We start from the raw sequence: 21,139 nt of genomic DNA, 5'->3' as shown, positions 1-21,139 counted from the left end.
GAGCTGTAATGCCCCAAATATGTCACTAGACATCCACTTACACAATCAAATCAAATCAAATCCGATACAAAATTTAGTAGGTTAAGGAGACGCTACAAAAAAAGGGTAAACAGGGACCCCGAGTGATTGTTCCATTACTTTAGGAAACTTTTACACTTTCCCATGTTAGCCTTACAAGGTTATACAATTAAAACACAAACGAAGGAGTGACTGACCTGATTCCAATGGCAGTTGTCGAAGATGCAACAGCCATGCAAGCAAGACGTGATCGATAAAACTCCAATCTTTATGTTTGCCATGACAAACAGAAAACACCAACTCTTCTGTAAACTCCTAGCTTTATGACAAATGCTCTATGGGAAGCCTTAGTTGTCGTGTCTAGGGTTAGCAGGGACCGGTGTTTATATATTAGCCAAAAAGTCTTAGATTCCATCCATAAGGGAAAGCTAAAACTCTCCTTTCTTGGCTCTCAAGTAAAATATCATAATCATATATTATTAAGGGTTCCATCAATCCTATTTCCAATATAAGACACCTTATATAGAATTGATATCTTTAAGAGATCAAATCACAATCATTATTCTCCAATATTACATTCCTATTACATGTAGTAGACCACTTAAAGGTTGATTTATATTGGATAAATCCAACATTCTCCCACTTGGTCTACAAAATGTAATATTCACGTTTATACTTGAGATTGGAGACTAATGTCACTTTAGTGGCCATGTAACAGTGATTACATCTCGTCCTTAATGCAGCTTCTGTCAAATGCATTTCTTAACATGGAATTAACAAGGTTGTAGGGTTGACACAACCCAGAACCTTCATAATCACTCATGCTAAGATCCACATTTACATGAAACACAAATTATGATCAAGAGATGAAACTTTAAATTAAACTTTAAATTAACCAAAAAGTCTTACTTTATATCATCTCAGGTCCACTTTATTGTAACACACAAGTTACACTTTATGCTTCTTCAAAGCCTTTAGTTTGCCAATGCAAATATCCTTCATCTAATGAAACGACCATAACCTGCAGGTGTGAATACATCTCCAAAACAGTCATGCATTACTTTCATTAGATAAGTAACAATACAAACAATGTTTGTAGCAAACGGACACAACTGAAAATACCAAATAGGCACATGTCCAAGTAAAATATCCCAAAACTTCATAAAACAAATTAATTCAACACTTGTGAGCAAGATGAATTAATATGTTTTTGACATTGATCTATGCACCATACCAGTTACTTTCATAGTGATTTCCAACACCTGTGGGCAAGATGGAAATCCTCACAACTGAGGCAGTGCACAAACCATGCCATGCCATTTAATATGCAATTTGATAACAACTTGATATCCGATATATATTTTATCAGATAATTGACTAGCACACGAAAAATGTGACTTAATGAATCCAACTGGAGATTAAAATGAATACATGGATTCTACACATACCTTATAGGTCATCTGCAAATGTAAGGCATTACTAAACTCAAACTCCCACTGATCTGCAACATCATTACTTAATTTGCAAATCAATACTTAAATCATATTTTTGAAAATATGCCTTTGGGAATAGCCTTACTCAGTCAATGAATACATATTACCTCAATGAAAGGTACAACTAAGAATGGAAGCATTCACCGCTGTTACACAAAACATGCATCCAACAACCATCTTATATGTTTTAATAAGTTCACATTCATGCTAAGTCCTTATGAGCCCCAAAACAAATGATCAACCGAGAAAACCAAATGATTGCAAGTAACAGAAAAAGTACGCATGCAACTTAAACATATTATAGATATTCGAGTAACCCAAATTCATGGAAGATAGAATAATGCTTTAATAGATTCATGCAAGTCCACTTAATGCTCACAATTTTAGAATAACTCCCACTAAGTTCTCGGAGTTTATACTTGCAAATAAGTTAATGAGTGTGAAGCCCAATTTTCGTTCACTTATTCTCCCACTTGGGCAAACACTCTTTAAAAAATGTACCTAAATAAAATTGCTTTATATTTTAGACATAATATAGACATCACAACCAACAGAAAGTTGTCAAACAGAATTTCAGTAACGAGTTACACTTACTTTGGAATTTATCATGATAAATCTATAAGCTTGATTGCTACCAAAATTAGACAGATCAAAATAGACATACTAATCTTCATAAAATAAAAATATAGAGCCGTTTTGGATCAAAAAGTAGTCTAAGGTGACGTCTCAAAAAGACCAACACAATCTGCCAGTAAAACTGTCTATACGAGCATGGGTTACTGGTAAAATCACCATAATTAAAATACATGGCAGAAAATTACGAAAATTTGCAGACTCATAGTAGACATCTATATGTTGAACATGTCCAAAATTCAGGTCATTTGGCGACCATTAGACGTGTCATTCACTCGATTTAAATCAAGACACGCATTCTGCCAGAAACAATTATGTGCATCTACCATGACTTTATGCATCCATAACAAAATCAATTTCATATCATTTCAATTTCGATGTCCAAAGGAAACTTTAGTAGTCAAATTTCACCGACATCATAGTTCCAATTGAAAAGATTTACAAGCATAAGATTTAAACAATGTGTACCTTAGCAATCCTTGATTAACCTTCATGGGTCCAATACTTTGCATCAACAAGTCTCATGAAGAGATACAAAATACATCATGATGCAACCGATTTCCATGCCTTCAAACCACAACCTTTTATGGGGCTCATTGTGGAAATATTTGTCACTAATGGCATGGACTTTATCCCAATAAACTTCATGAAACTAAGTTAATTTACACCTGTAGGCAAGAAAATTAACTAGTTTCTAGTACTAGATTTTATGTCACAAAAGTACCTTCATGAAAAACTTCAACACCTGTAGGCAAGATGAAGATTTTCACAACTTATGTGAAATAAAACCCATACTATGCCATCTTAATTAAACTAAAAGAAGTAATCCACACCTGTAGGCAAGAAGATTATCCCTTTTATTCTAATTAGGATGCAAAGTTGACCGAAGTAACTCAAAAACACAGTTTCATCGTCAACTAAGCCGTTGCGGCTTGCATAGTTGAAAGGGCATTGATCAACTCCACCCTGAAGATACAAGAAGTCACATGGATTAATTAATTGTAAGTGACAAAATTATGATAACCTGATTCGAGCTTTGAGTCTTGCCAACAAATGGCACTAATTCCTTCATGACTCCCTTTGACATTAAATTAATCTCAAGAAACCTGACAGCATACTTGAAAGAGATTAATCACATATAGAACAAGTTTTATTCCACCACAAGAATGTCAATACTTATCATTATGGAGTCAATTGCTTGAAATAGAAATACTTTATGTAATGCAAAAGAACAATACATTCCTTTAATATAAAAACTAAATTGCTCAAATGTTTTCTTAAGTCAAACGGGTTCCTTTTCTTTTGTACCTTTCTTTCCGTAGTACAAGGCTTCTAAAACATTAGCATCAAAATCGGGCATTAGCCTTGTAAATACCAAATTAAATAAAGGAACTACCAAAATTCTTTTCTTCCAAAAGAAACATCTCCAATACATGCCATACATTAGCCTTGAATAATTTCTTTTCTTCTCCCTTTATGGCACATAAAAATTGACTGATTAAAGCATTGTTTAAATTCTTTAGGCATGGGAAAAACTAATAAACTATATACAAGTTTGAAGACTTATGCTTATCAATTTAGTCACATGCTCTGAATGAAATACATACCTTACGCCTTCATATGTTCACCACTTCTTTATAAACATATTTATAATCACATGACCAACCACAATTCTCAAATAAATAGTTAAAATACAAATGAGAATTGTCACATAATTACTACAAACCTTATTCACTTGTATTATACCCTTATTCTTGTCATTGGATGCTTTCTGTCCTTCTCAGTCAATCCATAAGTTATGCATTAGTCATGTACAATTAAATGACTATACTGAGATAGGAAAGCAAAATTGTAGACAAAACTAATTTGATTAGTCATGCAAATTCCGCATGGAGTTAATATCATTATAAACCGTACTTGAATTAATCCCCCATCATACTTAAGTGCTAGTATACTGCATTACTAATCAACACATTTGTGTTAGGACAACCCAATCCCTTTAATAAAACATGCCATATGTCCATTTTGGTTATTACCCATGAAAAACAGAGCAATAGACTTACTCTTGTACTAATGCCGAAACACCCAGACTATTTGTACAAAATATAGTCTCAAACAATAAAATAATTTATGCATTTTTACATATGCTTCTCCGTATGTCTACCATATACATACCATTTAGATACTGGTGTCATGATAATTTTACACATGCAATGTGAACTTCTAGATACATAATTGGCTTTAGAAAATTACGTATACTTAGCTTGATCAAACAATTGCTGGCACTTATGCAATTGCAATTCATGGCAAACAATATTAGTCCTTATTCAAATGGATAACAGAGGCAATAAAGATTTGGAGTTTAAGAAGTAATTCCAAAAACCTTATAAGGTATGTAATTATATTTTGAGGGGTGCTTAGTGTCCCCTTGTTGCCTTTCCACCCTGGAAGCAGTGACTGGAGCTGCTGGGACCAGCCAATAGGCTCACTCATGCACATTACTAACGAAAAGCCACGAACAAGCAAGATATATATGCACTTTTATATGCATGCATCTTGGCATATCTTAAAAAATCTACTTTTCCCTCGTTCTGTATGCCACTTATATGCATATAAGAATTAATCATGTTCAAAACATATATTTTCTCTTTGTTTTGATAACCAAGTTTAAAACTTAATAGTCAAAACTAACCATATGCATGATCAACTAATTAATTCGCAATTGACACATATAATGATCAATATTGTTTGCTTTGATAGGAGACTTTACCGAGCTTGTTGACTTGAGATGCTTCATAGTCTTCCTTGGCAAGATTAGTACAGAAGTACATATTTCTATATGCTTACAAAATTGACAACAACGTTAGCCAAAAAGTTGTATCTTCCACTAAATTAATTCAACCAAAACATTGGCATGAATATCGAAAGACAGCTTAAAGCATGCCATCTTCTTCCAGTCATAATTAATTCAGTAAAGATGAGCAAAGCAAACTGTTCCAATCTTTCTTTATGAGAACTGAATACAAGAAAGGAAGCTTGAAGTGCTTGAAAACCTACCATTCAACAATTATTAGTTTACCAATTTATGAGTGATATATCTCAAAATTCTCCAGTGCAAGGTTAGAACCGATGACTATTTCAATTGAACCCAAATATTAATATGAACATTGAAATAGAAAACGTTAAGCACCATGGTAATTCCAATTATACAATTCTATAAATTAATGAACCAACTATTTTAATCTTCCTTTATTATAGTTGATTCAATATCATCATTAAGTGCTTCAATTATAAAAGCCCACGTTTGGAATTGAAGGGTGATGGCGGTGGAAGAAAACTTGAACTCAACAGGCACCACTCGCAGAAACAGATTATCCAATTATGTAATCGTTTAATGTAACTGATAATTTCGGTCTCTAAGACCAAATAGGAATTGATGTAAAACATGTGCCGTGCATATCATACTAATATGCCAAGTATATACAATTATATGCGGAACCGTACTATGCAGTTTTCAAGCAGGTCCAACATGGTGATGTTGCTGAATGCAATCACAATTTGGATTAAAAAAAAAAACCGCAGTCCAAAAGAAAAGATATTATATAATCAAACTTCAAACCTAATAGGTTTTAATCATATAACCAGTGGCTCTGATACCAATTGTTAGCCTTACAAGGTTATACAATTAAAACACAAACGAAGGAGTGACTGACCTGATTCCAATGGCAGTTGTCGAAGATGCAACAGCCATGCAAGCAAGACGTGATCGATAAAACTCCAATCTTTATGTTTGCCATGACAAACAGAAAACACCAACTCTTCTGTAAACTCCTAGCTTTATGACAAATGCTCTATGGGAAGCCTTAGTTGTCGTGTCTAGGGTTAGCAGGGACCGGTGTTTATATATTAGCCAAAAAGTCTTAGATTCCATCCATAAGGGAAAGCTAAAACTCTCCTTTCTTGGCTCTCAAGTAAAATATCATAATCATATATTATTAAGGGTTCCATCAATCCTATTTCCAATATAAGACACCTTATATAGAATTGATATCTTTAAGAGATCAAATCACAATCATTATTCTCCAATATTACATTCCTATTACATGTAGTAGACCACTTAAAGGTTGATTTATATTGGATAAATCCAACATCCCATACTTTCTTTCATTTACTTGCTTAACTTTCATCTCTACTTCTCGAGTTGACTGTACACAGAGATAAAAGTGTTCTAACTATCAAGATCTTACATCGATGTAAATTGGCGAGAGGTGGTAGTTACATCAGAATTAGTCGATTGCACACTATTGTGACTACACAGAGAACACAACGGGTTTCGGCTCCCTTGCTTTTTCTATACCAATATAGCTCTTCCATTTACTCTAATCAACTGAATCAACTTCCTCTTCTGACAGTTCAAATGCATCGATCTCTGCGAAGTATTTTCTCTTCTCCTCAATCTCTTCAAAGTAAGCTCTCTGCTTCTCCGAAGCTGGTACTGCACGCTGCTTCTGTAGAAATATCACACACAAATTAAAAGTGAATAACTATAAACCCAGACCTTATTGTAAAATGGAACGTAACATATTTCACCACAGGCTGTACAGATAGGAAAATAACAAGAACTCGTTTCAACAAACATAAAACCTGCTAGAACAAACTAAAGGTCCCTTACTAAGTTTGAGGATTGTTTAAACAAGTGAAACGATAAACAGGCCATATAATATTAAGTGGACTATATCCCCTCCCCTTTTGTCTTTCACTGGCATAGAAATAAAAACTAATGGACGATAAAGAAAAGTCAGCTCCAAAAATCTGCTGCCAGAATCAAACTCTGAAAGAGTCGTTATCTATCAAACTGTGGCCCAAAAAAACTCAACCTCACAGTGAAGAACGAATCTTGCCATAGACATGCTCTTTGGGTGTCAATACAGAACCATGTTGTTTGACATGCTTGTGGATATATAGAAATTCTAACTCTGACAGAATAATGTTGTTTGCCTCAGCTTCCATTTTTTTTTTTTTTTTTTTTTTGCTACTTCATAATTTGTTTTCTTCTGTATATATGAATGAATGAGTGAGTGAGTTGTGAGCGCAAAAGAGTGTGGCGGGAGAAATCTGGAATCCGGATGGTTCGTCGTATTTCTTTACCGAGTTACGAGTAGCCGGTGCTCCGTCTTATGGGCCTAATCTAGGTTGGGTCGGCCTATTATAAAACTGAGCCTAAGTTTTTTTTATTTTAGAAAAACCTATGGGCTGAGTAGAGGTTGGTCTCTTTGGGTCTATTGAATAAAAAAACCGAGCATAGCCCAGTACCAAACCGAACCGAACGGTTTGGAAATAATTCTTTTTTCTGAGTGTTGTACAATAACATGTCAATGTGTTGATGTGATACATATGTGAATTCACACATCCAATTAAATAGCACCACGTGATTAAATGATTTTTTTTTTAAAGCAATTGTAGGATAGATTTCATTTTTTTTTTTTTTTGAAAGGTTGTAGGATAGATTTCATTGATAAAGAAGAAACGGTTACAAAGTAAGGCTGGTAGAGGAAGCCGCCTCCAAGACAATCAGCAGCAAGCAAATTAACAATAAAATTGGAGGGTTCTTCAAACCAAGAGCAGGAGGTTCCATCCATATGGAGAGCAGAGCGGGCAAGGCGGTGAGCAGTACCATTGCCTTGGCGACGGATATGGGCAAATCCTGAAAATAGAAGCCTTAAGAGTCTTCGATAATATGCCCCAAGTTGGACATATTCAGAGAGCTCTCAAGCAGGGCTTTCACGATCTAGAGAGAATCACACTCAAAAATGAAATCATTAAAACCTCTTTCTATCGCCAACGACAAGCCTTCCCAGGCAGCCAAAGCTTCCGCTTGAAGGGGAGAGAACACAACACGAAACCGAATGGCACTGGCAGCCACAAACGAACCCTTATCATCACGAATAATGATGCCAACACCCCCCATCCTGCTACCACTTTTACTTACAATTCTTGGCCTGCAACACTCAACAACTTGCCTTTCCAACTTTATAATCTTTTCCATAATCGCTCTTTAATATGCTCGAAGCAGGCAGCACGATTCCTACCAATCCGAGTTGGGAGAGCCAGATATTTAACACGTCTGTCAACCCTTTCAACACCCAACAGGTTAGCCAAACGAATGTGATTTGGACGATTAACATTCTTACCGAAGGATTAAATGATTTAGATCTATGTAGAAAAAGTGATTGAAAATCATTATTGATTAATTAAAATCTTAAAAGTATTGGTGTAATTAACCTCTGAAAATATTTCTCAAAAATGAACAATTCTAACATGTACCAAAGATTTGCACTTTTCTCCAAGAAATCCAATGGCCTTGATGGTTTCGTCAGCAAATCCACATTTTCTTTGGTTAATCAATAATCGCACACGTGCTTATAGTCTGCAGATTCCCTTTCTTTTGTCTCTAAGATGGGCAGTAAGAGCAAACTCAAAACAAACAAAAAAAAATTATGATTTCCCAAATCCTAAGGTAGTTTCCTAGGTTAGTATGTATTATATTCATAAAATTATTTTTTCTCCCATTGATCACGGTATATTTTACATTGCTAGTCTCAAGTTCGAATATAAGAAGAAAGAAAGTGCATCAAATATCAACAACAAACATTTTATTTTTATGTCGAATCTCTATGATCACAATATAATTATCAATTAAGTAAACATACCATACATTGGTCCGCAAAATATCACTACATCGTTAATTGGAAACTTGAATTCCTCTTTATTCAGAAGAACATTTATATTATAACATGTATAATAACAATATTTTGTAACAGTGTTATCCGCATGTTAAAAAATTTATCGGCTTTAGTGATCCGATGATTTGATAGTGAGTGTGAACCACGTGTTAGCAAACCATCGTCTGAGACTCTGAAAGTGGATAAAAAAACAGCAGACATGCACCACACCACTGAAGATTTTGAAAAACCGGGGTGCGTGTGGCATTTGGTTTACAGTTTCCAGTGTTCCAAGCAAAGAGAAAAAACCACGTAAACCAGGGGCCACACCAAATCAAAAAAATCAAAAGCACACTTCTCAACACAAACCCTGCTGCTACTGCTTATCGTCTTCATCTATATAAATACCAACCCTCCCTTGCTTTCCACTTCATTCCATTCCACCTTATAAACTTACTCATAGGTTTCGCTTTATCAGTTTTCTGGGAACTTGGTTGGCAACAGAAGGAGAAGAAGCAAATCGAAATTCAAATGGAGGCAATTCAGTCCTGGGTTTCGGAACACAAGCTTACAAGCATTGGTGAGTACACTCAGCACTACTTTAATCTCCTTCTCTTTTAATGTCAAACCCGTTTAAAAATGCTTTTTCAAAAAGTACTTTGTCCACCAACGCTTCTAGAAAAACACTTGTATTAGAAGCACATTACTATTTGAACAAAAATGCAATCCCTTTCTGATAAAAAAAAAACACTAAAGTGTTTCTTGAACATGTACTTTTATCTTTATGTATAAAACACTTCAAATATACTTTTTTTTTAATTTCATAAGCGCTTTAAACAATATTGTTAGGAGCGTTTTTGCTAATCTTGAAGTGTTTTTAATTATTTTAAAGGAAACTTTAACGAAAAGTTCTCGGTTTTCATTTTAACGAAAAATCACATTTTTACACTAAAAGGTCAATCCTAGTACTATTCATTTTACCCTTTATTTTTTCGTTAAAACTTAAAGTTTTCAAATCATTTTCATTAGTTTTCCTTATTTTAAAAGGACTTCCAAATAAGCCCAACACGTTTAGTTAAGTTTGTTAGCAGGGCCGGCCATGAGTATTTAGGGGCCTATGCAAAACTTAGATGGAGGTCATTCATTTTTTTTAATACTATATTTATTTTTTTTTATTTTTTTCAATTTTTTCATCTATAAAAGTAAAATATTACAAGTTACTGCAACAAAAATAAGTTATTTGATCGGCTAGGTGTTTTTCCTTACCTTCAAAGGTCCTGAGTTCGATAAACATTGGATGCGTTTTTGTTATCTCTTTTTTAAGCTTACAAATTTGCAAAAGCTTAAAATAGCAAAACAATATCACAGGATTCCAACGTATCACATGGGCTATAAGGAAGAAGAGCTAGACCGCTAGGCTAGAACCACAGACAAGATTGTCTTTTGCATCTAATCTATTTTATATGCGTTTGTATACCTGTAACCAAAATTTAGAGGTCAGGGGCCCTGTGCGGTGGCACCTGTTGCACACCCTCAGGGCCGGCTCTGTTGTTAGAACAATGTACTTCTCTGCAAGACTGCAACCAACTTTGAAACCCCCCTCCAATGGTTTAAAATAGATTAGAAGGGAATAATAACAATGTTAATTAATCTCCTTGTTTCTGTGTAATCACTATTACAGGAGGAATATGGGCGTCAGCAGTTGGAGCATCTCTAGCCTATTCAAAAACAAGAACACCCCTCAAGCCAAGCCTGAGGCTTATACATGCTAGGATGCACGCACAGGCCTTGACCCTGGCTGTCCTATCTGGTGCAGCAGTCTACCATTACTATGAGGAGCATGAAGCAGCTGCCCGCCACCATGGAGAAGACTAATGCTTCTCCAATAAGCACCTGCCTAAGTCGGTACTCCATTGCATAATTCGACCATTTCTACTATTAGGTTGATCTTAATTACTTAAGAGTTAATCTGAACATTAACGTGTACGCTGTCTCTTAATCAATATTCTATCTTAGTTTCTTTATTTCACTTTTATTAGTTGATGTACTGTACACCATATATATAAGGAGGCTTGGTTTATCTACGTATATCAATTCCAGTAGGTTCTAATCCCCTTTCTTATTAGGATAAAAATGGTAGTAGTATCCGCACACTAATTTTTTATCTTCCACACACTCTTCTTAATTTCTGACTGTCAGATCGAATGAATTGAAGAAGATCAATCATAAAAATTTAATAAGGGTGTGTAAGAGGTCAAAATAAGTTGTGCACCAAAAAATAATGAAATTCATCCTAACTAGTTCGAAGGATGATTGCGGGTTCTTGGTGAAAAAGAATGGTCATGTTAAAACCTTTCCCGAAAAAGAGAAAAATCTGGTGTAGTTAAGGGAAAGTGAATTGGTTCACATGCGTTGTATATACAAAATGTGGTAATATAAGAAAATTGTTATCAACACTAAAAATATGTTACTATACAAAAACGAATGGGGAAATTGTACGTGAAGAGTTGCCGAACGACTTCTTTTAGTGTCGATAACAACTCCTGATAGAATTACATCCACGACCTACTGCAATCTTTAATCCCGTCGAAGGACTACCCGGCATGAAGGTGATCATGAATCATGACTAGTCCAATCATATTGGAGGGTGGTGTACAGACAAGCTAGGCTGGCTTGTTTTTTAAGTCAATGAAATATTGTACACTAATTGTGGAAGTTTATTAGTGTTAAAGTAGTTAGTAGGACGTGCTTTGCTTAGCACATATTTGCTGTTGTAAGGTTGGAAAGTCCTTTTCTTCTTCCTAACATTCCGATTCCATCAGTTACCAATTCCGATTGTTTTATTCCTTATATATCTTAAATTAAAACGCACTCAAAAGAATTGGCCTACCAACTTCCCAATCTTCCCTAACTGACTATTACGCCCTCCAACTTGGCATTTTCAAGTGACTTTCCTCTGAACTTTTAAGGTTGGTTTTAGTCATTTCACTCAAATACAAAATAGTGCAATATTCTACTCAAGCCAATCATAGTTGTTCAAATTAATTAACTGAAGGATAAGGTGAAGTCCAACAAACTTTAGCTAGCAAGCATAATCAAGGGAAACAGAAAAGCCTTTGCTTAAAATTCTGAGAACGTTGAAAAGAAGAATCAGCTTCTTCTTCTTCTTCTTCTTCTATTACTACAAGAAAACTCCCCTCGTCAAGATTTTCTCACCAAAACAAGATAAAGCTTCTTCTTCTTCCCCTACCATCCAGGTTTCCTCAAGGTTTTTGTAGGCAGATATGGACTGCACCATTTGTACTTCTATGCCAGTTATGCTAAGGCCTCCGAGGAATATAATTTGCTCAACATGCTATGAGGGGGCTAGGAGCGTTATCTTCTTCATAAATAAACAGCTTCAAACTGCTCAAGGACCAGCTGATCAAAAACCAAATTTGTGTAAGGCAAGCTATCTGGTTCCAAACTTTTCTCTCTTTTATATACATGCTTGATCCTTTCTATTAGCCACATTCTGAGTTTCAACTTGTCATCCTCTCCATTTCGTAGTTACTATAGTTACATACGCATATACAGAAACCCATCATACAAAACAAAATACAATAGTTGAAAAGCAAAGTTAATCACACATAGTTGAAGAACAAACTCAAGTTATAGTGTCTTTTAAGTGCTGCTAATTTATTTTCTTTTACAGACTCTTGAAAATGTGTCGAAATGGGTGCGTGACATGAAAGCAGAATCAGAAGAACTCGGTGAGAAGATTAGATTTCTAAGTGGATTTTCTGTTGCATTTAGAGATCAAATTCACACTGACATATTATTGCAACCTGGTGAAAGCGGCCCTCCAATTCCTGCCCATAAAGCCTTACTGGTGACTCTCATCTCTTTGTGTAGCAATGTTTTATCAATTACATATGAAAGTTTTTATATGTTGTGGTTATCATTTTTTAAATGCTGATATGTGGTTGATATGTAGTCGATAAGCATGATATCGTTGAACTTACAGTTGTCAATATGTGGTCTATAAGGTTGTTGATATGTCATGATATTTTTGTCTGTTGTGCAGTTAATGGCAATATATAAGAGTATGTACATGTGATTACTGCTCAATGAGGAACCATTCCTAATTTTTAAATTTTTGTTATTGATATACTGTAGGCAATAAGATCAGAAGTATTTAACAACATCCTAGACTCAGATGGGTGCAAATCTCCAGCAACCGACACCGTAAAACTGCCTGAGCTGAACCATGAAGAGCTGGAGTCTCTATTGGAATTTCTGTACAACGGAGACTTGCCTGAAGATAAGATGAACAAACACATCTACTCCTTGTCCCTTGCAGCTGATAAGTACGGAATCTCGTACTTGCAGAAGCTATGTGAGTGTCATATGCTCAAGTCTATGAGCCCAGCCAATGCTCTTGATGTCTTAGAGGTTGCGGATGTTTGTTCCAGCCTAAAACTGAAGGAGAATGCGTTGGACTACATCGTTAAAAACATGCATGATATAGTTTTTTCTGCAAAATATGATAGTTTTGCACTTAAGAATCCGCATCTATGTGTACAGATTTCAAGGGCATCATTAATGGACGCCAAAAGAAAATCAGTTTCCTAATATATTAGTCAAAGATCAGTTAGACAAAGCCAGCACACACAATCAATTGTGTGGAGTTCTTACAATTTTGTGAGTATGTAAATCTACATTGACCTAAGTAAGAACATACGTGTGTAAATTTTGTTTACTATTTTTTATCTTGAAATATTGCTACGTACAAGTAATATTGTGTTCAAGATAGAAAAAAGTTTGCGGAACTCATTCTCATGTGAGCTCCACATTTAAAATTTAAACATTACTCTGTAAAATTCACATAATCAATATATGAAATATATTGTTAAATTTTAGCTTAACCATAGAACCATGGGATAAGCCATGGATGTTACATATATATGGACCTACACGTATCTACATGATAACTTGTACATTATAATCGACTCCACTATCAAGATTCCATGTGCGTTAAATGGATTCTCTCACTTTTGTTGGATTCACGCCGATTCGAGCAAAATTGGATATGGTGGCGAGGCCTACATAGCTGACCAGAAGCTTTTCGAAATGGATCTTAACATAGATGTCATTTGCTCCATCTGTCAACTGCTGAAGATTATCCCGATCGTCAGCGGACTTGAAAAGCTTCAGAGTCCTCAAATTCTTTGTGTCCACAACCAGAGAATCAAATTACTTTCCATGTAGAGCATTCTTGGTATGATCGTCTGATTATTGTGTTGTTTTTGAGGTCTGATTAAAGAAATATTGATCCAAATATATGTGAAATGCTGGACGGATCGGTTTGCCTCTATGTATGGCTTGGATGTTACTGATTTATTCATGTTCTTTCCCGTTTCAATTCGAATTCTAGTCTAATCACCATTTTCTTGTTGATCGTCGACCGTCTCTTCGAATTTGTAGGTGTCTGTTGTGATTTCTCATGGATTTTGTCAGAAGTGATCCAACAAGACCTTGAAAATCCAACCTGAAATTGAGACCAAAAACTTAATTAGTAAATTTGAGACAATACACATTATATCTGACACACAGGTAGTATAACATGTGTTATTATAGAAGTGAAATGATGTTTTATTTGATAAGCTATTAATTTTTTTTAACAAAAATATCTCATCACTTGTTTAATGACATGTGATGTATCATCATACGTTTCCGGGCTACTAAAAATTCTCTGATATGCGAGAAGAGAATGACGTTGGTATATACGTTATTTTAAAAATGTTAGGCGTTCCGTTTTCATTTGGACAATGGCACTATTGTAAATTTATATGAATTAAATTGGTTTGGGCTATGTTGAAAAGTCAAAATGGTTTTTTTTTATTTATTTTTTATAAACTTGGGCATGTGGGTTTTTTCATAGACTAGGTGAGGACGAAGGGCTTAATTATAGATGGCCTCTTTGCAGTAATCCAAAATTATATTTGTCGTTTTTTGGTATTCCAAACATATATACATCAGCCCTAATTAGCACAAACAACAAACATAAGCCCACATTTATTTAAAAGAAAAAAATACAAACAAACAAGGGTAAAAGACTGTTTACTACCTTCATGTTTTGTGGTTTTCAACATTTAGTACATCAAGTTTTTTTCGTCTCAGATTCATACCTAAAGTGTAAATTTTAGGACAGTCTCATACATCCGTTAGTCAAATTGTTAAATCTGCCGTTAATTGTGACATGGCGCATATATGGACAATGACTGCGCGCCACGTGTCATCCACGTTTTTTTTTTCTTCTTGCTTCTTCTTCTTCCTTCGATTGCAACTTTTTTTTTTCTTCCTCCTTCTTTCTTCCCCTTCTTCCTTCCCCTTCTTCTCCTTCTTCCTTCTTCTTCCTTCTCCTTCTCCTTATTCTTCTTCTTCCTCCGAATCTAGGGAAGTTTTTTTTTTTCTTTTTTCTTCTTTCTTCTTCCTCCTTCTTCTTCCTCCTCTGACTGCAAATATTTTTTTTTCTTCCTCCTTCTCCTTCTTCCTTCTTCTTTTTCCTCCGAATCTGGGGAAGATGAAGGTTTTTTTTTTTCTTTTGAGGAAGATGAAGAAGAAGAAGAAGAAGAAGAAGAAGGAAAAAAAAAAACTGAATTTGGGCATATTCAGAGGAACAAGGAGGAAGAAGAAAAAAAAAACTGAATCTGGGCATATTCGGAGGAAAAAGAAGAAGAAGAAGAAGAGGAAGGAAGAAGGAGGAAGAAGAAGGAAGAAGAAGAAGAAGAAAAAACTGAATCTGGGCAGATTTGGAGGAAGAAGAAGAAGAAGAAGAAGAAGAGGAAGGAAGAAGGAGGAAGAAGAAGGAAGAAGAAGAAGAAGAAAAAACTGAATCTGGGCAGATTTGGAGGAAGAAGAAGAAGAAGAAGAAGAAGAGGGGGAAGGAGAAGGAAGAAGGAGGAAGAAGGAGGAAGAAGAAAGAAAAAAAAAACTGAATCTAGGCAGATTCGGAGGAAGAAGAAGAAGAAGAAGAGGAAGAGAAGGAAGAAGGAAGAAGGAGGAAGAAGGAAAAAAAAAAACTGAATCTGGCCATATTCGGAGGAAAAAGAAGAAGAAGAAGAGGAAGGAGAAGGAAGAAGGAAGAAGGAGGAAGAAGGAAAAAAAAAACTGAATTTAGGCATATTCGGAGGAAGAAGAAGAAGAAGAAGAAGAAGAAGAGGAAGGAAGAAGGAGGAAGAAGAAAAAAAAAAAAAAAACTGAATCTGGGCAGATTCGGAGGAAGAAGAAGAAGAAGAAGAGGAAGGAAGAAGGAGGAAGGAGAAGGAAGAAGGAGGAAGAAGAAAAAAAAAACTTCCCTATATTCGGAGGAAGAAGAAGGAGAAGGAGAAAAAGAAGGAAGAAGATGGAAGATGGGAAAGGAGGGGAATGAAGAAGGAGGAAGGAGGAAGAAAAAAAAAATTGCAGTCGAAGGAAGAAGAAGAAGAAGGAAGAAGAAAGAAGAAAAAAAAAAACTTGGATGACACATGACGTCCAGTCATTGTCCACATAGGCGCCACGTCACAATTAACGGCAGATTTAACAGTTTAACTAACGGATATATGAGACTGTCCCAAAATTTACACTTTAAGTATGAATCTGAGACGAAAAGAACTTGATGTACTAAATGTTGAAAACCACGAAACATGAAGATAGTAAACAGTCTTTTATCTAACAAACAAACATAAGCCCACAGATCATCCTGCAAGAAAAACGTTGACAAAAGGGAAAGAAAACCTAACCAATACAAAACCCATTTTGACAAAAATAAAAAATAAAAAACTGAAAACCCTAGCCCATTGACCTAAAAGATTGGAAAACGATAGAAACCGTAACCCTAGCCGGCTTCCAATCTTCTATATAAATATCCTCTTCATGTCAACGAGAGCACACGCACCATTCCTCTAAGTTGACATACTCCACCTCTGAAATTCTCTCTAGTCTTATTGTTCAAGAGATTTTGAAAATATTCAAGGCATAATGGCGTACAGGTTTTGCAGCGTTTGTCATGACCAACACTTTCAACAATCTCGGTCAGACAGTGTTACCATGCAATATCCATCTACGGTTATGACGCGACAGCCTGCGCATTTGACATCAGTTAATCCATCAGGATTATTAACTCAAAAAATTTATCATAATAATGTTAGGAATGTCGGTACTACAAGATAGAGAATGCACAAGGTAAAGTAGAAAATGGACGCCAAGAATTTATGTGGTTCGGCAATTTATGCCTACGTCCACCAAACAAGGAATCTTCACTATATGAAAAAAGATGAATACAACAAGAGTAGTCTTACCAAGCCAAAGACAAGGCTTGATGGATACAAGAAAGTATAACACACACTTTCTATCACTCTAAACTTCACTCACACAATGTGTAGTGGAACACTCTCACTCTCACTCTTGGAGTGGAACTCTAGCTTTGGACTTGATCCTTTGCTACTCACTCTTGGTTCTCAATTGGTTACATCACACCCATATTTATAGATGAGGGCTTGGCATTCTACTAGTTTCTAGTTCCTTCTTCAAACCTCTAGTATAGAAAAATCTAGACTAGCCACATACTTGTAGCTTCTAGATTTTTCCATTTGCAACCAAGGAAGCTAGTACTCTCTAGCTTCTTCCATCAACTTAATAACATGCTAGAATTGTCTAGCAAGCTCCAGCCTCATCTCTTGCTTACTAGAATAATCTAGAACATTGATCATGGGCTGGACCATATACCAACAATCTCCCCCTCCAGTTCATGAGGGAGGAATTCCGATCATGACTCCAAGTTACCTGGAGTCCATCCCAGCAGCCTTAATGCAGAATTCCAACTTTGATTTTGTGACCACCTTTGTCAACATGTCTGAAGAATTATTATCGGTATGAATCTTCTTCAGCTGTAGCATCTTGTTCTCGATAGCATCTCTAATCCAGTGATAACGAATATCAATGTGCTTGGTGCGTGAATGGTATGCAGTGTTCTTGCTCAAATCCAGAGCACTCTGACTATCACAATAAACGCCATAATCACTTTGCTTAAAACCCAACTCTTGGAGAAACCGCTTCAGCCACAACAACTCCTTGCATGCTTCTGTAGCGGCTATGTATTCAGCCTCGGTTGTAGACAAAGCAACACACTTTTGCAACTTGGATTGCCAAGACACGGCTCCCCCTGCAAAAGTAAACAAGTACCCAGACGTAGATTTTCTACCATCCAGGTCACCTCCCATGTCAGCATCTGTAAATCCTTCCAAGATTGGTTTGGAACCGCCAAAGCACAAGCACATCTTAGAAGTCCCCTTCAAATATCTGAGAATCCACTTAACAGCTTCCCAGTGGTCCTTCCCTGGATTAGAGAGAAACCTGCTCACCACACCTACTGCATGAGCAATATCTGGCCGTGTGCACACCATTGCATACATGATACTTCCTACTGCTGAAGAGTAGGGAACAACTGCCATTTTCTCCTTTTCTTCATATGTTTTTGGACACGACTCTTTGCTCAACTTGATATGATTGGCTAAAGGTGAGCTTACCGATTTGGCTGCTTTCATGTTGAACCTTTCAAGCACCCGTTCAACATACTTTTCTTGTGACAGCCACAACTTTTTGGATTTTCTGTCACGAATTATATCCATGCCCAAAATCTGCTTGGCTGGCCCTAAGTCCTTCATGTCAAAGGACTTAGATAACTCTTCTTTGAGCTTTTTAATCATAGAGGTATCTTGTCCGACAATCAACATGTCATCAACATAAAGCAATAAGATGATGAATTTACCTCCAGAAAATTGTTTGATATAGACACAAGAGTCAGCATGAGTTCTCTTGTACCCATTACTCACCATGAATGAGTTGAACTTCTTATTCCACTGTCTCGGAGCCTGCTTAAGACCATATAAGCTTTTCTTGAGCTTGCACACCAAATTTTCTTTACCTTTGACTTCAAAGCCTTTGGGTTGCTCCATGTATATCTCCTCTTCTAAATTGCCGTGGAGAAATGCAGTTTTAACATCTAACTGCTCGAGCTCAAGATCCATACTTGCTGCCATACCAAGGATAACTCGAATGGAAGTCATCTTCACCACCGGTGAGAAAATCTCATCGAAGTCAACTCCTTTCTTTTGACCAAAACCTTTGACAACCAAACGAGCCTTGTACCTTGTCATGTTGTCGTCTCTTTTCAATTTGAACACCCACTTGTTTTTCAATGCTTTCCTGCCCTTTGGAAGCTCCACCAGCTCATAGGTATCATTCTTTGATAAGGAATCCATCTCCGACTCCATTGCCTTCATCCATTTGTCACTGTCGTTATGAGCTCTGGCCTCCTCATATGTTTCAGGCTCTCCATAATTAGTCAACATGATATACTCTGATGAAGAATACTTGGTAGACGGTCTTCGACTTCTGATGGATCTTCTGACCTGATCTTCATTCTCTTGTAGGGCTGGAGGCTCCCCCTGATTGGATTCTCCTTGAATCTGCTCTTCTTGACTAGGCTTCACCTGATCAGCAATCTCATGGTCTGGCACATCTTGATCAGGCTCCCTCTGATCAGCATTATCTGGTTCTGCAGGCACTTCATTGGCAGCTGCTTCAGGGATGTCATCGTGACTTTCTTCATCTGAAGCTAATGGATCAACTCCTCTGTCTGCGCCATCTGGTTGTGCTTCTTTATCCGAATCCCCAATTGTTTGATCTTCATAAAAGACCACGTCTCTACTTCGAATAAACTTCTTCTGGTATGGGTCCCATAATCTGTAACCAAAATCTTCATCGCCATAACCAAGAAAGATGCACGGTGTAGCTTTGTAGTCTAACTTCGATCTCTGCTCTTTGGGCACATGCACAAAAGCTTTACAGCCAAACACTTTCAGATGAGAGTAAGACACATCATTACCAGCCCATACTCTCTCTGGAACATCAAGACCTAATGGTACTGATGGAGATCGGTTGATCAAATAGCAGGCTGTCCTTACAGCTTCACCCCAAAACTGCTTAGATAACTTTGCAGTCCTCAGCATACACCTGACTTTCTCCATGATGGTTCGGTTCATTCTTTCAGCAACACCATTATGTTGTGGAGTTCCAGGAACTGTCTTCTCATGACGTATGCCATGTTTCACACAATACTCTCTAAACTGGTGAGATGTGTACTCGCCGCCGTTGTCGCTACGAATGCACTTAAGAGGTTTCCCAATTTCCCTCTCCACCATGGCATGGAACTCCTGGAATGTCTGAAACACCTGGTCTTTGGATTTCAACAAATACACCCAAACCTTTCGTGAAGCATCATCAATATAAGTAACAAAATATTTATTTCTTCCGAGTGACTCGACTTCCATGGGACCACACACATCTGAATAAACAAGATCTAACAAATTTCCTTTCCTTGTAGATGGAATCGAAAAACTAACTCTTCTTTGTTTTCCGAATAAACAATGCTCACAAGAGTTTAACGACGTACCTTTGGCAAAGGGAATATGAGACTTCTTTGCCAAAACTTGTAGGCCTTTCTCGCTCATGTGGCCTAGCCTCTTATGCCACAAGTCTAGAGATGAGTCTTCCACAGCATTCAACTCACCTTTCAAAACCTTGGCATTTGACCGGTACAACGTACAACAAAGTCGTGCTCTTGCTACCACCATTAAGCCTTTAGTAAGCTTCAATTTTCCTTCGCCAATATGGTGATAATATCCTTGTCGATCAAGGGTACCGATGGATATCAGATTGAGACGTATATCAGGAATATGTCTCACATCTTTCAACATCAATTGGCAGCCGAGATTAGTTCTTAAGCAGATATCACCAATTCCAAGAATTTTGGAATAGCTTTCATTCCCCATCTTCACTATGCCAAAGTCACCTTCTTTGTATGTACTGAAGAACTCCCGTTTGGACGTAGCATGGAAGGAAGCTCCATTATCAAAGATCCATTCAATGTCTCTGTCAGAGTTGCCCATATGCAGACATTCACCAACAGACAATATTTCTGGTACATCACCACATATGACAGCGGTGGTATTGCAAGTATCATCTTTCTTCTGATTGTTTCCTTCCCTTTGCTCTATCTTCCAAACTCGACAATTTTTCTTCATATGGCCTTCTTTGCCACAATGGTGGCATGCACCCCTGAACCTTGACTTGGATCGGCTAGGACTCCTGCCATGACCTCTAGGCCCTCTACTCTTGCTTCTTCCGCGGTTCTCTGTGACAAATACTTGGCTGCTATCTGTGCCAGAAGTCTTTCTCCTTGTTTCTTCA

The 21,139-nt window shown here is 36.7% G+C and overlaps 1 protein-coding gene and 2 long non-coding RNA genes across 3 annotated transcripts; 1 reads left to right on the top strand and 2 right to left on the bottom strand.

Moving 5' to 3' along the window:
• Positions 1-50: 50 nt before the first annotated feature.
• On the bottom strand, positions 51-6,294 carry LOC126620150 (uncharacterized). Its single transcript, XR_007622251.1, has 2 exons — positions 928-6,294; positions 51-378 (listed from the first exon to the last, which is right to left on the bottom strand). It is a non-coding gene; the product is annotated as an uncharacterized LOC126620150 (long non-coding RNA).
• A 169-nt stretch (positions 6,295-6,463) lies between these two features.
• Positions 6,464-6,841, bottom strand: LOC126620157 (uncharacterized). The gene is made up of 2 exons (XR_007622253.1): positions 6,789-6,841; positions 6,464-6,652 (listed from the first exon to the last, which is right to left on the bottom strand). It is a non-coding gene; the product is annotated as an uncharacterized LOC126620157 (long non-coding RNA).
• A 5,077-nt stretch (positions 6,842-11,918) lies between these two features.
• Positions 11,919-13,796, top strand: LOC126622852 (BTB/POZ domain-containing protein At3g56230-like). The gene is made up of 3 exons (XM_050291572.1): positions 11,919-12,312; positions 12,561-12,737; positions 13,025-13,796. Exons 1-3 carry the CDS (start codon positions 12,151-12,153, stop codon positions 13,478-13,480), a joined length of 795 nt encoding a protein of 264 aa, XP_050147529.1. The 5' UTR covers positions 11,919-12,150; the 3' UTR covers positions 13,481-13,796.
• Positions 13,797-21,139: the final 7,343 nt, after the last annotated feature.

The sequence above is a fragment of the Malus sylvestris genome, chromosome 1 (genome assembly GCF_916048215.2).
Source record: "Malus sylvestris chromosome 1, drMalSylv7.2, whole genome shotgun sequence".
In the NCBI taxonomy this organism is placed as follows: domain Eukaryota; kingdom Viridiplantae; phylum Streptophyta; class Magnoliopsida; order Rosales; family Rosaceae; genus Malus; species Malus sylvestris.
The sequence above is the reverse complement of the archived record's forward strand: the minus strand, read 5'-3'. Positions and strand labels throughout refer to the sequence as shown.